At 44.2% G+C, this 19,363-nt stretch overlaps 1 protein-coding gene across 1 annotated transcript in view; it reads right to left on the bottom strand.

The window, feature by feature from the left end:
• Positions 1 to 2,191: 2,191 nt before the first annotated feature.
• The window catches only part of LOC145824139 (uncharacterized), a 30,882-nt gene continuing 13,710 nt past the window's right edge, over positions 2,192 to 19,363 (bottom strand). Inside the window, exons 2-5 of the mRNA XM_082923737.1 lie at positions 3,103 to 3,572; positions 2,855 to 3,022; positions 2,669 to 2,732; positions 2,192 to 2,243 (exon numbers count right to left, since the gene is read on the bottom strand). Coding sequence (XP_082779863.1) covers positions 2,192 to 2,243; positions 2,669 to 2,732; positions 2,855 to 3,022; positions 3,103 to 3,572 — 754 coding nt within the window. The remainder of the gene's footprint in view (positions 2,244 to 2,668; positions 2,733 to 2,854; positions 3,023 to 3,102; positions 3,573 to 19,363) is intronic.

The raw sequence follows: 19,363 nt of genomic DNA, 5'->3' as shown, positions 1-19,363 counted from the left end.
TTATGGTGAATCCCCATAAGTTTTGCCCATAGGTTTTGTTTGTTGTTGGATTGTTTATCATATATATATTTTTTTAAATTTTGAAACTGTGTTATTATTAAAAAAAAAGCTCATTAAAAGGCAAGTTTAGGAATAGTTCAAAAGTTCAAAAATTATTACCAAAAAGTTAACTCTTCTTACTTTTCTCCCTTTTTTCTTTTTTTTTTTTAAAAGTCAAAAAAATCAATTAAAATAAGTAATTCTCAAAACAACCATATTGAAAAAATGTTGCACCCAAGTGGCATGTGGTCATTGTAAGATACAGAGATATTAGGAAGAGAACATGTAAAGCAATAAAGACTATGATTAAATCAAGATTAATGATTCATTCACTGAATTTATTTAGCTCAAATTTGTCCGAATGAGTCTATTTTCGGAAAGAGACTCCCTCGTGCGAGTCTTTTCTCGAAAAGAGACTCATTTGGGTGAATTCGGACTAAACAAATTCGGTGAATGTAGTGGTGTTGTTAAATCAATTATAGAGAGGTCCACATTCAAAATAAGAGCAAGGATCCTCTAGAGTGATTTTTCTCTAAAGTTTCCTAAAGTGCTACAGTGTATGGTTGAGATTTACTGGCAAGTCACATCAATTTTTCTGATGTGACTTGCCAGTAAATCTCAACCACACAATATAACACTTTAGGAAACTTTAGGGAAATTTCACTCTAGAGGATCCTTGGTGCCAAAATAAAGGTGAGTTTGGCATATAGCTAAAAAGGTTATATTTCTTTTCAATTTTTTTGTCTTTATTGATTTTTTTAAAAATTATGTCAATTCTTTTTTAAAAAAGTTCACTAAATCCCCCCAAAAATCTGTTTTTGACTTCTTTTTTTTCCTTCTCTTTTTGGACTTTTTTTTGTCCTTAATTTCTGATTTTTTAAAATTTTTTATAAATTTTTCGACCCACCTAGTCAAGTAGAATCCAAAAATGTAATCTTTTTTTTTTTTTTTCAAATGACAAAAAAAATAGCAACGAAAAAGCTACTAAAAAGACCAACTCCAAACACCTACTAATCTTAGCCAATTATTACACTTTCATTGATTGATTATGTGTTTTATTTTTGTATTCTTAACATTCCTTATATAAGATATCAATCCACTCAATTCAAAACCCTAATTGGGGATCATGTAATGGTATTCAGTAAGTATATTATTATCCACCAAACAAGCCCCAGTTAAACACTAAAACAAAGATAATCCCCTTGTAAACTTGTGTTTCAACACCAAATTCAATAATCAAAATTATCAAGTAATCTCGGGATCAAGTCCGTTGACACCTAATAATTATTTTTGATCTACTCACACTGATCTTTGCCTCGTAAAGTAAAGTACTTTCTAAGTACTTGTTTAACTATAAAATCACTTTATGTTCATTAATTAATCAAATTAAAGGGTTGAATTATGAAAATGTTAATGCAATCAAGGTCTTACGAGTAATAATTTATAAAAATTTAATATGACGGTAATATCATATCCATATATGATAGTTTATTAAGACTTGATATTGATAGTAAAGCAACCGACTAGACTAGTTCGATTAGTTACTCAAGCAATTGAAAGGTAAAGGGATTCGCCATTGCTAAAAATAAAAAAAATATTATGTTTTTATTTTATTTTATTTATTTTATGGGCAAATTACATAAATAGTCTCTGTAGTTTACTCCGTGTCATTTTGGTCCGTGTCATTTCAATTTACTCAATTTTGCTCTTGAATTTAACGAGTTGTGTCAAATTCGCCCAATAATTGACGCCCGTTTGAAATTATGGATAGAAAGCCATCACGTGCCTCTCACATGCTCCCTCTAGCAATTACTAAGGGGCACACTCGTCTTTTCACTTCAAATCCACCGCCAGATCCCTTGCCTTTCTCTCCTTCTTCTTCTCCGCTTCTTCTCCTTACGGCAACGGCCTCTCCCGCAATCGCCGTCTCTACCGTGCAAGCCCTAGTCCGATGAATCTAGTTTCCAATTTCTTCTCCAAGAATGATCATCTGTCTCTCTTTTTTTTTGAACGGCAAAGAAAGAGATTTATTGATGAGAAATAATAAACTATACAACAATAAGAGAGATGAATGCACAGACATCATAGCTAAGTAATATGATCCCAACTAGGTTGGCACCATAGAACAAGCACAATCCTTTGTAGCATCACATCAGGTTGATGAGTAACCAACCAAAACCAACAAAAGACAAGCAAAAACTTCCCTGCCATCAGAAGCAGTAGAAACAACCATACACAAAAAGCCAACTCTTGTAGCCACTAACAGCACTAACATCTACAGTTGTATGTGTACACCATGAGGTAATACATCACTTCTCAGCACACAACAGAGCAGCATTCCATTTCTGATGCATCATTCTTGATTACTAGCAGATGAACAACTGAACAGAGGCACACTCAAGACCATTGTCCACTGCACTCTAGCATATGAGTAGCATAACAGATGAAAAGCACACTAAGGATTGCCCAAGCACTCTAACATATGAACATCCTCCAAAACCACTGTCCTCTGCACTCTAGCAGATTAGCAACCAACAGACAGCAACAAATAGCAGACAACAACATAATGAACTTAGTGAATGCATTAAGGCAGCAACATACAGCCGACAGCAACATTCATCCTCAATACCACTGTCCAGTGAATGCATCAAGACAGGTTATACTCAGCTCCCCTGCCTTAAACAATAATGAACCTGGTGCAAATTAAAAACTACATCATTAATGGAGAACTCTACTTTGGCTGGGGAGGATTTTACCCACAAAGCGATTCTTACTTTGACAACCTCACATAAATCTTCTAAATTTGGTTAAGCACCATTAAAGATGCAGTCATTCCGATGCTTCCAAATGGACCAAAGGACAGCCAAAGGCACAACCTTCCACATCACTTTCTCAAGTTCTTCATCTTGCAAAATGACCACCACTGCAATAGCCCTTCCACTGAGTTTGGCATCACCCACTGAACACCCCACCACTTCATAATCTGAGACCACAGTAGCCAGACAAATGGGCAAAAGAGCAAGATATGGTTGACCGATTCCACCTCATTTTGACAGAAAACACAGCTAACATTGGCAGCCTCATCTAAAATCCCAATTCTTTGGAGATAGCTGGATGTTTTCACCTTGCCTAACCAAGCCAACCACCCAAAGAATTTAACTTTTGGTGGTGCACAGTTGTTCCATACTTCTCTTGCCACTTTCCTATCAGGACCCAATAGTGATTCACATCTTCTATAACCTGAAGCAACAGAATACATCCCAGAGGAATCAGCCCTCCACATCCATATATCGGGCGACATGACCCTCATAGCCGGTGCACTCCTGAGTAAGGTATGTAACCTGTTCACCTCCTCCTCTTCCCAAGCCAACAGAGGTCTCCTAAACTCGAAAAGCCAGTCCTGGATCCCTCCACTACTGGTATAGAAGTCAGCCACTACTCTATCTTTGACATTAGAGAGAGAGAACAGTCTGGGAAATTCATCCTTTAAACACAACTCCCCTGCCCATTTATCCCTCCAGAATTGTGCTCTCCTACCATTCCCCAAAATAATTGCAGAGTTTTCAAGATAGAAATTATGTAATACAGGCTTAGAGATAATTGCAGTAACTATGTCAGACCAAATTTTTGAGCCTCTACCTCTTCCTTCCAAATCTGGCAGCCATCTTCCACCCTGTAGACGTCCCCGAACGCCCCGAGAGGGTGAGTCCCGTTCTGTTCGTATTGGGGTGAACTACAGTTCAGGACTCTCAAATTGTCACGGTTCTAAATCTGAACCAAAGAGTCCAAATCCGGCAAATCGTTTTGAGAAAACAGATTTTGAAAGAAGTGCCAAACATGGACTGCTTTGCCAGATACAGAGTCGCCACCTAAATGTTTTATTTTGGGAAAATTTAGGAAACCCTGACTCGTTGCCTAAGGCCACGTGTCCGTCATCACCAAAGTTGCCTCGGCTCGGGAACTTGGGTACGATTGGGGAAGGTCACTTCGTGAGCACCCCCGCTCGCCCGATCAAAGATCGGCCTCTACTAACCGTGATATCTATTTTTGAAAACATTATGCGTTCTTATTCCGGTTATTAGCCTAGATTTACTATGTGATGCGCACAACATACAAGTATAGACTGGATCGCCTGAATTGGAACAAAATGTTTCATGTTTGTTTATTTGAAATGGTTTGATGGTGCTACTCGCAAGTAGGCTAAGACGTGAATTTGCCACCCTCAGGTGGGCTTAGAAAAACATGATTTCGCCACTATCTAGTGGGCTTAAAACACACATTTTAACGAATTGCTCCAACTCAAATAACCCAACCTTCACCCACAGGCATTCAGACAGTTATATCATATAAGCACATAGCCTCATGGTAAGCATGCTATCATGGCAGTCACTCACACGCATGAAAGGATGCTAAAGCATAAAACTTACCGAGTACTCCAAGTCAAAATAGAAGCTAATTAGAAATCCATGCATGATCCTAATTATACAGAAATGCCTAATGCAACACATGTAAAAATGCAACTATAGCAGGCTCGGCTATTCTAGACATGGCATATGAAATGCTACAGCTAACATGTATTCAACTTGGAATTGAAAATACAATGCAGTTAGTATGATGCGCCGAGCCCGGTGTATGCAAGACAGATGAATGAATGCAAACATGCTATCATACTGTATGCTAATTGAAACATGCCCTAATCTAACCATCATAAGCGGGTAAATAAAAGGGAGAAAGACGTGGGGTTGGAAGACATACATCACACACACGCACGCTTATTACAACATTGCCCTCGCGCAGAGGGTCCGAATAAATAATATACAGTCCCAAATAATTACAGTCCAAATATGTACAAAACCCTAATTAATTAACAAATTAAATTAGGAAAGCAATAAATTGGCATGCAAGCCAGGGACTGCCTCAAATCTGCTCCGGATGACGAATGATGCATGCTCGGGTTGCCTTGGGCGGAGAATCCCTCGCGATACCCCGGTTTGCCTCTGTTTGCAATTATTCTTGGAATGCGTGCCAAACTCTGAAAGGCTGCCGATTTCTGATCTGCTGCAACAGAGAGCAACAAAGGGGCATGGCAAAATATTTTCACATATGTATGCATGACTACTCTTCGGGGAGTGTAGTCCTCGATCCTCGTGCCACCAATCACGCATCTCGATACATGATGGCCGAGGAGTCAAATTGCACGACTAAATATGAAATGAATGTACATATAAACACAACAAGACCTAAACTCCATCATGGATTATCCGGAGTGTCGGTGACTGGAATTGAGACACGTTCCGTCACTCGAAGTACGAAACGTTCATCGTTTCCCGTGTTCAGGCTAACTCCTATCCCAAACACAATGCGATATGCATGACATGCATGAATGTAACTAACATACAACCCAGCATGCACGATGCTATGAAATGGCATACACGATGCACAAGGTAACATGGCATACACAATGCGCTAACATACAACCTAGCATACGCAATGCTATGAAATGAAATAGCATACACAATGCACAATGGGCTTACAACAACATGAGTGGACCTCAGCCACACTCACATCAGTAGCCATGAGATGAAAATGAGACACTCGAAATGCGTGCACACATGCACGCAAACCGATGACCGATCCTAAGGCACAAATGCCACTCTAACAAGGCATGGCAAGGCACGAAATATGGCATACAAGCATGTAATTTCAACACTTAAATGTGATACAAAACAGCCCCGAATCATGGAAACATGACATCCGATGCATGGAATGAAGCCCGAAATACAAAACTAGGCATACGCATTGGCCTATAGCTATACAAAGCATGCATTATTTGATCATGAAGCATGAAGACAGATGCAAGACAGTCCCAAAAAATGCATATTTCCAGTTTATAACCAGTCCCAAAAATGAATGCAAATAGGGCTAATCTATCATGCAAAAATGGCCTCAAAAGAGAGATTAAACACAAAGGGACAGCAGATGGCCCCAAATGGAAAAGATCCCTTCAACAAAGTTGAAGAGGGGCTCAAAATAGGGCACTTTACAGTTTACATCAAGCCACTAAAATAATCACAAAGAAGGCCAAACTATCATGCAAGAAAATGGGTAAAGAGACAAGTGGCAGCTTCTGTTCTCAAACAGAGGAGAGCCCTTCAAAAATGTTGAAGAGGGGCTCAAAACAAGATATTTCACAGTTTATGGAAAGGTCCGAAACAGCTCAAAAATAGGCCTAAAATACTATGCAAAAATTGGCCTAAAAGAGAGATGAAGAAGCAAGTGATAGCTTCTGGCCTCAAACAGAGGAGAGCCCTTCAACACTGTTGAAGAGGGACTCAAAAAAAGTTATTTTACAATTTATAGAAAAGTCGGAAACAGCTCACAAATAGGCCTAAAATACTATGCAAAAATGAGGCCTAAAAGAGAGTTAAAGAGGAAAGTGATAGCTGCTGGCCTCAAACAGAGAAAGACCCTTAATCAAACATGAAAAGGGACTCAAAATATGACTATTTAGAGTTTGGGTCGGAGTCCAAAAATGCAAGCAAGTACGGCTTAGATACAAAGTAAGAAAAGACTAGAAATGGGAAGAAAATGACTCACCCTTGTAGAACCAAACTTCAGCAGCTTTTGGACCAAGGAAAGGTGCTCCTAAACTCTGAAAAACAGCCTCAAGTTGCTGGATGTGGAGTGTGGGTTGATAGGCTATGAGTTGGTGTAGAAATGGTGTAGGAGCAAGGGTATTTTGAGGCTTGGAGTAGAGAGAGAGGGAGGCTTCAAAAGGGCACCCCCCCAGATATAGGGTCTGGGGGAAAACAAAATACACAGCTGGAAGGAACCAGGTGAGGGGATTCGGGCCGACCAGGTTCAGAAGGCTCAGGTGGCCGGCCGGCCACCTCCCCTGGTCGGCCGACCAGGGGTCAAAAGGGTCAATCACAATTACTGGTCGGGCTACCCAGAAAGGTGGCCTCCCATGTGTGCACAACACAACTATGTGGTTGAAACCCAGAAAAAGTGAACCAGGAGAGAGAAAAGACCATTTTTGAGAGGGGGTCAAAAGGGTCAGGAACAATTACTGGTCGGCCACCAACTATTGGTGGCCTCCCAGGTGTGTACAACACAAATATGGGGTTTAGGGTTCAAGAAAGTGGCCCCGGGGTGGTCAACATTGGCTTTTCAGTGAGGAAAACGGGTGTCGGAGGGCGATGAAGGAATAAAGCTGGCTTTTCAAAACAATTGCTGGCCTCCCACCCTCCTACAAGCTTCCTAACTATGAAAATAAGGTCTCCGCCAAAAATGAACCAAAACGGATGCAAAACGGAGGTTCGGGGGACCGAAACGCGCGACCCGGGGCCCCGAAAATGGACTGTTAAGCACCGGAGGTGGCGTTCGACCACGAAGTTGGTCTCTCGGGCCACAGTGTTCCTCAAAAGGGAGGAAATAAGATGTATGCCAAAAACCGGTGCAAACGAGGTGGTTAAGCGGTCCCGAACCGAGGCACACGGCCGTCGGCTCCGAAAAACCGGAAACCGGGCTCCAAACGGGAAAAATGGCCTACGACCACAAAACGTAGTCTACGGCCACTGAGAGATGATCTACGAGACCTCTCCCTCCCTTCGGGAAGAGAAAACAGAGAAAACGGAGCCTGGTTCACAAACCGCAGCAAGGCACGTAATAGTTCGGAAGTCCGGAGGCAAGGCTCGTAGCCGGGACTCTGAAACTTCTGAATGAGCACAATATGCAATATCACCGAGCGCTCAACTGGTGACGTCTGAGTCTTAAGGTCGGTAAAAAATGGGGTGTCTACAGTTGCCCCTCTTTGACAGAACTCGGAAGTCATAAGTGACGGGAGTGAATGTCAAAGCCTAGAGACGACCCATTTTTGACAAGGCCGAAGACTTAGACAAACAGGTAAGACAAACAGAGATGTGCCCGCAGGCAGGGGCAAAATGCAACCGACAATGCAAGAAGCTGAAGGTAACTCAAGGATCATGCAAATGTAGCAAGCTGTAATGAAGCACATATTCACAATGGATGCAACAGTTTTAAGCAAGGATGCAAAGCAATAACTACATTCCATGCAGTTAAGAATGCGGGGAATTATTCAATTCTCGTCACGTCTCACATGGAGAAGATACAATACCTGCGCGGTTTGTCTGGTTGCACCAGCCTCAAATGAACCGTACATACAATATCGTGCCTGCAAAAGAAAAAAACTCGACAAGCACAACATAATTAGCAACACATGTTCAAAGCGATATTGAACGCAGACAATCGCGGCGTCGATAGAAAAGTGCATCGCAATGCGAGGAGTAATGCGCGTGACAACGCGGGTTAAGCCCGAGGATTTTACAACACCTGAGAAACGTGCACAATAGCATGAGTGGTGTGCATGAGAATGCAAGTGATGTGCATAACAATGAAGAAAAACTGTGAATTCGAATGCGAATTTGTCGCAAAACGACGAGCAAAGAAATGCGCATTTTTTGATGAGGGTAACTTAATTGCGACCTCCGGTTTACCTCCCGGAGGGGTCGCAACATGTTCAGAAAGGATACATCTCACTTTTTGATGAGCAATGATGACAGACGCACTGAAAATTGGAGTTGACGTTCCGGCGGCGCGATTTTGCGGCGGAAAGTGCACTTTTCTTGTACTTTTTCAGGTCCCGGGGACTCCAATCCTTCCTAAAATTTGCAGAGAGCTTGGTGGGCACTTGGGGAACACCACCGACCAAGTCTTGTCCTAGGGAGAGGCCACCGACCAGCTTTTTACAAAGGGGGTGGTCGGCCTGCCACAAAAGGTGGTCGGCCGACCACCTAGCCCAAATCCGGGGCAGTTTAGTCTTTTTGCTCCCATTTCTTTAAATACACTCGGCCAAACACTTTTTCCTCACAAATCCAACTCCGAAATCAGTCCCTCTCCCTTCCTAGAGCATTCTCCCTCTCAGATCTGTGCTCTATACGCGTTTTCCAACACTCCACGCAAGTTGTTTTCGCAAAATCTTTCAGTTTTCATCACTTTGGACCGATTAAATTTTGATTTCGGTGCTTCTTTTCTCATTTTCACCACTTGAGGTAAGTTTGTCTCAACATTTGGAAGATTTTCTCAGGGGTTGACTTTTGTTGACTTTTTTATCTTCCGAGAGTTGACTTTTGTTGACTTTTTTCGATTTTGGCTCATTTCGCTCATTTTTGCTCCTTTTTGCAGATTTCCTGAAATGGCCGGTTATTTTCCTCACGGTGGAGGTCCTCCGGGCGCTGGGGATGATTATGATATTATGGCTCTGCCCCCGAGGGTTCGACCTTTCATACCCGAGAGGTACGCCCCTCGGGCACATATCCTTCCGCGGGCTATTTTTTATCACTTCACTGACTTTGACGATCGAGCGCCTGGGGATCTGCTCTTGCGAGAGCCGGAGTCTCACCTTTCTCATGAGGCACGAGAGGTATTTACTTCGCCTTTTTTACATTTCTGCAACGTATTCTGCATTTTTGTATATTTCATGCCTCTTGCTATGCATATCTGCTCCTTTTAGCATGTAGCTTGTTCCGACGCTTAGCCTATGATATAGTATTCTGTTTGCGTTTTGAACGCTTGAATTTCTGATCACGTAGCCCATAACCTGATGGTGAACACACAGCACACATATATGTTGATAGTTGAACACACAGCCCAAACTTTGAATTTCTGAACACGCAGTCCATTATTGAAGTGAACACACAGCCCACTGATTTGTTGAGAGAAGAACACACAGCCCAAACTCTGAATTTCTGAACACGCACCCCAAGTTAAAGTGAACACATAGCCCACTGATTGAGAGTAGAACACACAGCCCAAACTCTGAATTTCTGAACACGCAGCCCAAGTTGAAGTGAACCCACAGCCCACTGATTTGTTGAGAGTAGAACACACAGCCCAAACTCTGAATTTCTGAACACGCAGCCCAAGTTGAAGGTGAACACACAGCCCACTGGTTTTGAAATCTGAACACACAGCCCAAATTGAAGTGAACCCACAGCCCACTGATTTGTTGAGAGTAGAACACACAGCCCAAACTCTGAATTTCTGAACACGCAGCCCAAGTTGAAGGTGAACACACAGCCCACTGGTTTTGAAATCTGAACACACAGCCCAAACTCTGAATTTCTGAACACGCAGCCCATTGTTGAGGTGAACACACAGCCCACTGATTTGTTGAGAGTAGAACACACAGCCCAAACTCTAAATTTCTGAACACGCAGCCCAAGTTGAAGGTAAACACACAGCCTACTGGTTTTAAAATCTGAACACACAGCCCAAATATTTTGATGTTGAACACTCGGCTCGAACTTTGAGGTGAACACACAGCCCACTGGTTTTGAAATCTGAACACACAACCGAAATTCTGATGTCGAACACTCGACTCGAAGTTTGAGGTGAACACAAAGTCCACATGAATTGAGAGTTGAACACGCAGCCCAAACACTTGAATTCTGATTTGATTTGCATATAGCTTATACATTTCATTTGCACGCAGCTTGTATATCTCATTTGCACGCAGCTTGTTTATTTTATTCTAAAACTGAATATATGTATTCACTGTGAATGCAGGTGTCCTCCTGTGTTACACGGGGATACGGCTCCATCGTTGCGAGAGAGTGGTACGCGGAGCTCCTAGAGGCCGTCCGCGATTGGGTTGATCTAGCAGGATTCGGGCCCTTCTGTGCCGGGATATCTCGTTATCCAGCTAGCAGGACGTTGATGGGCGCCCTGGTGGAGAGGTGGTGGGACACCACCAACTCCTTTCATTTCTCATCCGCCGGGGATATGACCATGACCCTTTTTGACTTTGCCGTATTGACTGGCCTTGACGTGGGAGGCTGGGCGATCCCATATGACGAGGACATGGGCCAATGGTGTAGACACCCCATTTTTGACCGTCCTCAAGACTTGGACGTCACCGTTTGAACACTCGGTGATCATCTATGTTTGTGTTCGTTTGGAGTTCCCGGAGGTCTCGGCTATGCGCCTTGCCTCAGGATCTCCGAACTCGACCGTTTAGTGTATGGTTTTGCACCAAACACTTGTGTTTTGCCTTTGAGAGGCAGGGTAGGGCTTGTAGACCATCCCCACCCACCACCGGCAGTGGCTAGAGGCCACCAGCTGGTTTTTGCTGCTACCGGCAATGTATATTGCCGGTCGGCACTATTTGTTGCCGGTCGGCACTTTTTAGTGCCGGTCGGCACTCCTTTTGGCCAAAATGGCATTTTTGGCCGGCCGACTATTGTGCATCTGCTTTTGCAGATATTTTAAGACAGCTGTCTTGCTTTTGCTCCCCTCCATACACGTGTATGGAGGGATCTCCCTCTTATGAAGCTTGTCTTGTAAGCTTTACAAGACAAGAAGCTTCTATAAAGAGAGGGGCTCTCTCTTGTTGCTAAGGTTGGAGAGTTTAGACATTTTAGAGAGAGAAAAACACAGACCAAGCTCTGGTTTTAGGGTTTGAGTTACATACACATCCTATCTCTATATTACTCTTGTGTGTGTTTTAGTCCATACTATTGCACACAAGCACCTAGTGTTTCACCTTCCTCTTGAAACTAAGGTTCTAAGGGCTTGTTCTTGAGGTTCTTGACTGGTTTGGAGCCTAAGGAAGGCCATTGGAGCATCATTGTTGAAGAGGACTTCAAGGGTAAGAATCTTACCCCTTTTTCCCCCATTCTTGCATTGTATTTTTACCTGTCTTAAAATCGTTTTTGAGCTTGGTGTATAATACAAAAAAGTTCTATTTTTTGGCCCTCTTGACTGTTTATTAAGAGTGTTTTGTGGTTTGGAGGTGTTTGACCCCTCCTAGGCCTTGAAAGGCCTCATTTTGTGCTATTTTGTGCTAGTTTCGAGACTTTGGTGTTTGGGCCTCTTCACCACTGAAATCTTGAGGGATTTCAGTGGTAAAGATGGTGCCTTGAAGTCTCCAAAAGGGGAGGGCCACCCCCTTCCCTTGTTGTCCTTGAAATGGACCATTTTTGGCCTATTGAGGGAGCCTATGTTTGAGTGTGTGTTGAGCATGTATAGACTGTTTTTCATGCTTATATTTCCATAATATAACATGATTTTAAATTGGTTTTGGTACACTATGCATGCTTAGCATACCTACCATGTAATGCCATGTTTATGCCTTAATGTGTCTTAGGTTGTGTGCCTTTGTTTCTAGCATGTTTTAGGCTTACATTTGTGAAGATTTTGTGTTTATCTTGACATGTTTTAGGTCTGTCCATAAGTGTTTGGGTTGATCTTGGCATGCTTAGTATAGCCCCTTTGCATTCCGGCTTGTTGGCCTTAAGTGTATGAATGTATAGCATGGCATCTTTGTATTGATTTGGTGATTTGGAACCACCCTACATGCTATTTCAGTCCCATTTTCATGCCTATGTGTTTGCCTTGAATGCTTCTTTAATGCTTTGAAAGCATGTGTAGCATGTTCCATGTTTTGGCCATAGTGCATGCCTTTGAATTGAGCCACTTAGATGCCATCTAGAGGGCCCCTTTTGCATGATCTAGGTCTGCCTTGAACCTATTTTAAGCCCCCTTAGCCTTGTGAGGCTTGGTTGGCTTGGCCATGGTTTAAGCCCCCTTTGACTTGCTTCAAGCACTTAGGCCATTTGTTGTATGTTTGGCTCGAGTTGTTGCTTGGTTTGACACCATCTTAACATGATTTTCAGAGCTTATGTTGCATGCTAATTGTCTATGATTACCTTCTTTCAAATGTGTTTGAGAGTTGTTCAATTTGTGCCTAAGTGTTGGCCCTTAATCATATGTATGTGTGCATGTGTATTTAGTCCCTTGTTTTGGTCATTTTGGCCCTTGTTTTAGGCCTTATTAGAGCTGCCTAAACCATGCTTAAGTCCATCTTGACATCCATTAGCATTGCCTAATGTTTGCTTGTATGCTTGTATAAGTGCCTTGCCATGCCATGTTGCATCCTTAGCTTGCATGCCTAGGTTGCATTGCACCTTGCATGCATGCCTTGTTCCTTGAATTGGTGATAGGAATTGGGCCTTAGTTTGTTTGATTGATTTGCATTTCATTTGACATGAAAGTTGCATACTTGGTTCTTTGGGCCATCATGCATGGAAATGCGTGATTGGTGGTCCGAGAATCGAGACACATGCCCCTTTGAGTCATTACCATGATAAGGGACATGGTTGGTGCATACATGCCTTGAATTGTGCTGCCATGCTTTGCCTTGCCCTCTGTTGCTGTGAGTTGCAGGTTCTGCAGGCTTTCTCTGCCGACCGGCAGTGTAAAGTGCCGACCGGCAATCATTTCTCTGCCGACAGCTGCATTTTGTGCCGGTGGCCACATCCCACTGCCGGTGGCAATTCCATGCAGCCGGTGATGTCTCCCAGCATCCAAGGAAGCAGTCCTGAGGTTTTGGCAGCCTCCAGAGGAGCAGAGCAAAGAAAACAGAGGCAGACTATGCATGGCGGTGCGATTCCGAGCAAGATCCGAGCATGCGCTGCATTTGGCCCTCCCCCGAGGCGGTTTACCGTTTTTTTTTCTTAGCTTAGTTAATTTGTTAATTAATTAGGCAATTTGTAATATTTAATTAGCTTGCGTAGTTAATTAATTTGTATTATTTATTTGGTCCCTTCGAGCGAGGGCAAATCTGTAATAAGTGTGCATGAGTGGTGTGTATGTCTTCCAACCTCACGTCTTTCTTCCCTTTTACTTATCCTCTTTGATGGTTAGTATTAGGGCACGTTTAATTTAGCATACCTTATGCTATGCATGCGTGCATTCATGCATTTGTATTGCATGCATTAGGCTCGGTACATCATGCTAACTGCACTTGTACTTCAATTCAAAAATTGAATATGTGATAGTTGATCGCATTTCATATGCCATGCTTAGGTTAGCCGAGCCTATCTAATTGCATCCTGTATGTGTTGCATTAGGCAATCTAACATGAACTAGGACACGCATGTTTTGCTAACTAGTTTATTATTTTGGCACGGAGTACGATGTAAGTATTTATGTTTTAGCATCCTGCATGCGTGTGAGTGATGCCATGACAGTATGCTTGCCATGCGGCTAAATGCTTATATGATAAACTGTTTGAATGCCTGTGGGTGAAGGTTGGATTGTTTGAGTTGGAAAAACTCATTGAAATCCGTGTTTTAGCCTACTTGCGAGTAGCAAATTCCAAAGCATTTTCAAAACAAGCGGATATGCAATGTTTATTCCCAAATTAGGCAATCTAGTCTATACTTGTTTGCTGTGCGCATAACGTAGTAATTCTAGGCTAATAATCGGAATAAGAACACATAACGTTTTCAAAAACGGATATCATGGTTAGTAGAGGCCGGTCTTCGGACCGGGCGAAAGGGGGTGCTCATAGCTGACCTTCCCCGATCGTACCCAAGCTCCCGAGCCGAGACAACTCCGGTGATGACGGACATGTGGCCTTCGGCACCGAGTCAGGGTTTCCTAAATTCTCCCATTTTAAAATATTTAGGTGGCGACTCTGTATCTGGCAAAGCAGTCCATGTTTGGCATTACTTTTCAAAAATCTGTTTCTCAAAACGATTTGCCGGATTTGGACTCTTTGGTTCAGATTCAGAACCGTGACACAAATCGAGTCCGAACTGTAGTAACCCTAAATGAACAGAACGGGACTCACCCTCCTGGGGCGTTCGGGGGACGTCTACAAGTGGGAGGCCGCTTGGATCTTCTTACTGGGAGCTTGTCCACCAGTCGATCGATCCTCGGGCCGAGTCCTGTACACTTGGTTTTCTTCACATTTCAGGCATACTGAGCCCGAGACTCTGGAGGAGATTACACAGTACGCCCGCCAGTTTCTGATGTTCCTCTTCGGAACCACCCTGTTCTCTGACAGGGGGAACACCGTTGGGCTATATCTGCTGGGTGCCTTGGCAGACCTCACACAGGTTAGTCGGTATGATTGGGGTGGCGCCAGCTTGGCTACCCTTTATTGCTAAATGAGCGCGACCTCCCGCGGACGGGGGAATATAGTTAGCGGCTACTGGAGAGCCTGGGAGGTACCTCCTGCCCTCTTGATTTACATTTCTGCTTTTCATTATCTGTATATTCCACACACGGCACACTTCACATTCTGTACTTACATTCTGCCCTTAGCATTCTGTATTCAGATTCTGCACTCAGCATTCTGTATTCTGATGGCTTTTGCCCTGTTTTCCACAGTTATGGGTCTTCGCGTACTTTCCGACGCTAGCCCCGGAACTGGAGGTGGAGGCGTCCCTTGTGACCCCTTACTCGCTTGTTTTCGAGGGCCAGTACCGGCCGCGGCCTCGGGAGACTCTTCTCTACCTACGACAGTACTTTGACACGGTGCGGTCGTCAGAGGTAATCCAAAACTTCCAATTCCCAATGTTTTCATCTTTGGTTTATTCCGTACATCTACGATTTCTGATCAGCTTGTGCATTGCTTATCCGCAGATTACCTGGCAGCCCTGGTTGCCTTTGGGTGGGGACCTGCGATTTCAGTTTGCCAGAGGATGGGGCTCTTCCCGGTATAAGGTCTTGTTCGAGGGGCCAGTTGGTAGGGCTTGGTTCCTGGGGGAACGCTTCCTTCGTCAGACTATGGGCTTTCCTGAGCCGAGTGTTCCCTCAGCACCTCTGGACGGTATGCGGCTCGCTGATAGGCTTACTCCCCAGGGTGTCATTGACGCTAGGCTGGGCACTGATGCACTGCTGTACATAGAGGACGGGGAGTACGCGACCTACCGTCACACCTACTTGATGCCTTCGTTGACGGGTGTCCGTACTCCCTCGAGGAGGTCCACTGACACACCGTCTTTGAGTCGAGCTCGGGCTGCAGGCGCCCCTTCTACTAGCAGGGCTGGTACATCGAGAGGAGGGGTTGGACTGGTCCCTCCGATTCCTCCGACTCATCATCATGCCGGATGGCCAGACATGCCGACCGAGTTGACAGGATGGCGATACGGGACCTCCTACACGATTCCGATAGAGCCTCCCATGCCTGATCATCGATATGTCATTGATCCCGACTCACCGCCGGTATGCCCCATTGTTTTTTCATCTATCATTCAAACACTTAGACATTCCTTTATTCATTGATGATTATGAGCTTGTATCTGCAGCCACCCAGAGAGTACATGGAGGGGGTGATCAGATTGGTGGCCTCACTCAAGAGCATGGTCTTGCGGAGAGAGGCGCAGCTGTCCGTCATGGGTTTGCAGGTACTCTTTAGTTTTCCCATATTTATCGTACTTCTGACGACGTGTTGACCTTGAACATTTTACTGCTTTGATTGATTGTATGTGTAGAGCACATCTGACACATCACATTCATATACTGTATCTGCATGCATCCTTATTTCATGTAGTTTGCTTGCATCTGTATCTGATACACACATTTTGAGCTGATGTATTCAAATTGCACTCTCTTTTTATTTTTAGATGCCTCCAGTATATCCGCCACAGATCGGGCCATCTCGACCTTCTCGGGGAGCCGGGCCATCTCGGCCTTCTCGCAGGGTCGGGAGAGGGGAGTCATCCCGCAGACGCAGGGCACACATCGTAGAGGAGGAGCCTGATGAGGACGAGGACGAGGAGGAGGCTACAGATCATCAGTCAGAGACCTCTGCCGAAAGAGAGGAGGGTTCCGACCCTGGTTCCGGCAGTGGAGAGGAGGCTGAGGAGGATCCTAAGGATGACAGCTCCGACTCAGATGGTGCTGGTGGTGCAGAGCCTGTTCCGCAGAAGAGGACGAAGAGGGCCTCTTATTCCTGCTCTTGAGAGCGTTGATGTAGCTGTTTCCTGCTTTATCTATCTTTTTTACTAGTAGTTGTAGCACATTTGTACATTATTAGGCAGTTTTATTTTCTGTAAAACTTGTACCTTTGCTGTAAAATGTTGTAACAAAGGAAGCATGATGGAATGAAACAACTTTTTTTTTTTTTTGAAAAAGTGTTGTACTTTATGTTCTCAGCATCGCATCGCATCATTTTGCAAGTAAAGAGATTGAATGGTAAACGTGCATTGTGTATGTGCCAAGTCAGGTAGCGAACCAACACGACAAACTAAACAACCTAAGTTACTAAGAAACAACAAAAACCTCAGCAAGTTTACAACTCGATAAGCAAAACACAACAAAATTGATAAAGAGTAACAACTCAAATGCACAAGACTCGGCGACTCGATTAAACAAGACTCGGTAAACAAAACAGCTCGACCAACAAAACAACAACTCGATAAGCAAAACAACTCGATAAGCAAGATTTAACAACAACTCTATAAACAAAGTGTATTGCGGACGATTTGGGCGACGAAACGCATCCGAAACAGAGAGAAATGGAGGCTTTTGACACTCCCGATGCATGGAAATGCTAGGAACTTTCTTCTGGAGAGTAAAACAGGGCCAAATATGCAGATTGCAGCATGGCTGGCCACTTTTGGGAGCTTGCCGACCAGCTTTTGTATTTGAGGGAGGGAGAGGTGGCCGGTCTACCAGAAAAGGTGGCCGGCCGGCCACTTTGCTCAGGCACCACCAGTTTTTCGACACGTGTCCCTCCGAACAGTGCTTTATCCCCTTTAAAAGTCCTAGCTCCGTGGTTTATTCCTTTCATCTCAGTTTTGCACCAAAATGGAAGCGTTTCTCGTCGAAAATCTCACAGCTTGGATTGCTTCTTTAGACGGCTTGGAAAAGTTAAACTTCCGGGGCTTTGGCTTGAATGCACTATTCACGCTGAGCCGTACTCCACTACACCTTCCTTTCCTTCATGCCGCGGCAAGGTTTTGGAACCCGGTAACACACATCTTTAGCTTCGGCGAGCAAGAGGTATGTCCAACTTTCGAAGATTTTCAAGCTTTGATGGAATCCGAAAGTTGTGAAGAGATCTTGCCTCAGTTTTGCTTTGGTCACGCCCAAGCTTTAGGGCGGATGTGTGGACTTATCACGCATGACGCTCGGTCTCTGACCTGTAATGGGGAACTGGACATCCTCGGATTGGTTTATTGCTTTTTTGACGCCGGTGACCGTGGCGACCATCATTGGCAAGGTTTCCGACAACATGCCCTTTGCTTGTGTATGCTATCTCACTTTCTTCTTGTGTCGGGCTTCGGTGGATCTAGCATTCGCCTGATTGAAGTTGCTCAAGGCTTGAAGGATGGAAAAAGTTGTATTGCGATGACACTGGCTGAGACGCTGATGGGCTTGGATGCTTTCTATCGCCGGGAGACGACCAGATTTGCGGGGAGTCCACTACTGCTGCAGGTAATGTTTCCCACCCAATCTCACATATGTAATGCTCACATCACTCGGCCCTCAGGCTCGGTTTTTCTCACAAAACCCTTGTCTTACTTTTCTCTCATCGTACATCTCTCTATTCTTTATTCTCTCATTTTTCATCCCTCCCTAGGTATGGTTGATGGATAAATTGCAAGTTGTGGACTCTTGCCCAGCCTACTCAGCTCGCGGCTACTTCTTTCGACAACGCCTAGTCGATGCCTTTGATGAGGGATAGTGGTTCGACTGGATGTGCAATTTGTCTGCAGATCGCATCGCCTGGCGCTGCCCTTGGCTCAATCTCCCAGCAATGAGCTATAGTATGTTCCGGCAGACCGGGATCCAGTTGGTTGGTTTGACTCACTGTGTATTCTACTTTCCGTTCCGGTTCCAACGCCAGTTTGGTCATGATCAGACTTGCCCGCCAGAGGGGATAGAGTATCCGGCTGCCTTCCTAGTTCGAGGTGAACAGCTTGCCCGATATGCCACAGCATGGAGGACGAGAGAACTCCTGGCCCCCGCTTCCACTTTCAGTTATACTTTATCTGATGAGTGCTTGGATTGGCTCAATGAAGAGGCACAGATCGGGCCCAGCTTGGCATCAGAGGCTTTGACCAGCTCTGGGAGGGGGCGCAGGGACACCTGACTTGACTATGCCCCGGATTTATTGCTTTATTAGTACTTTCAAGTTTTCTTTATGAATGTAATAAAAAGCAACTTCAATTGTATGCAAGAGCAGGAGAACTCTGTATTGAAATCAATGAAATTGAAGGTTGTGGTACTGAAAATTTTCCGCTTTGGTCCAAAGATGGTCTTAGTTGTAGAAAGATTAATTTGAACAAAGTCAACTTTTTATTAAAACTTTTCAAAACCATTTTCGATATGGATCAGAACTGGACATGCCTGAGATTCGTCACTGAGATGCACAACCCCGGATCCCTGCAACTGGAAAGTTGCCCCTAGTCTGAAGAGCGCTGCGGCACTTCATGGCAACGGAAAGTTGCCCCTAGTCTGAATAGCACTGCATCGGAGATTCGAATGGAAGCTGATAGACAAAGAT

The sequence above is a fragment of the Camellia sinensis genome, chromosome 4, assembly GCF_055761805.1.
Source record: "Camellia sinensis isolate YWXY chromosome 4, ASM5576180v1, whole genome shotgun sequence".
Taxonomy (NCBI): Eukaryota; Viridiplantae; Streptophyta; class Magnoliopsida; order Ericales; family Theaceae; genus Camellia; species Camellia sinensis.
Note: the sequence above shows the minus strand (reverse complement) of the source record. Positions and strands in the feature narration are given on the sequence as shown.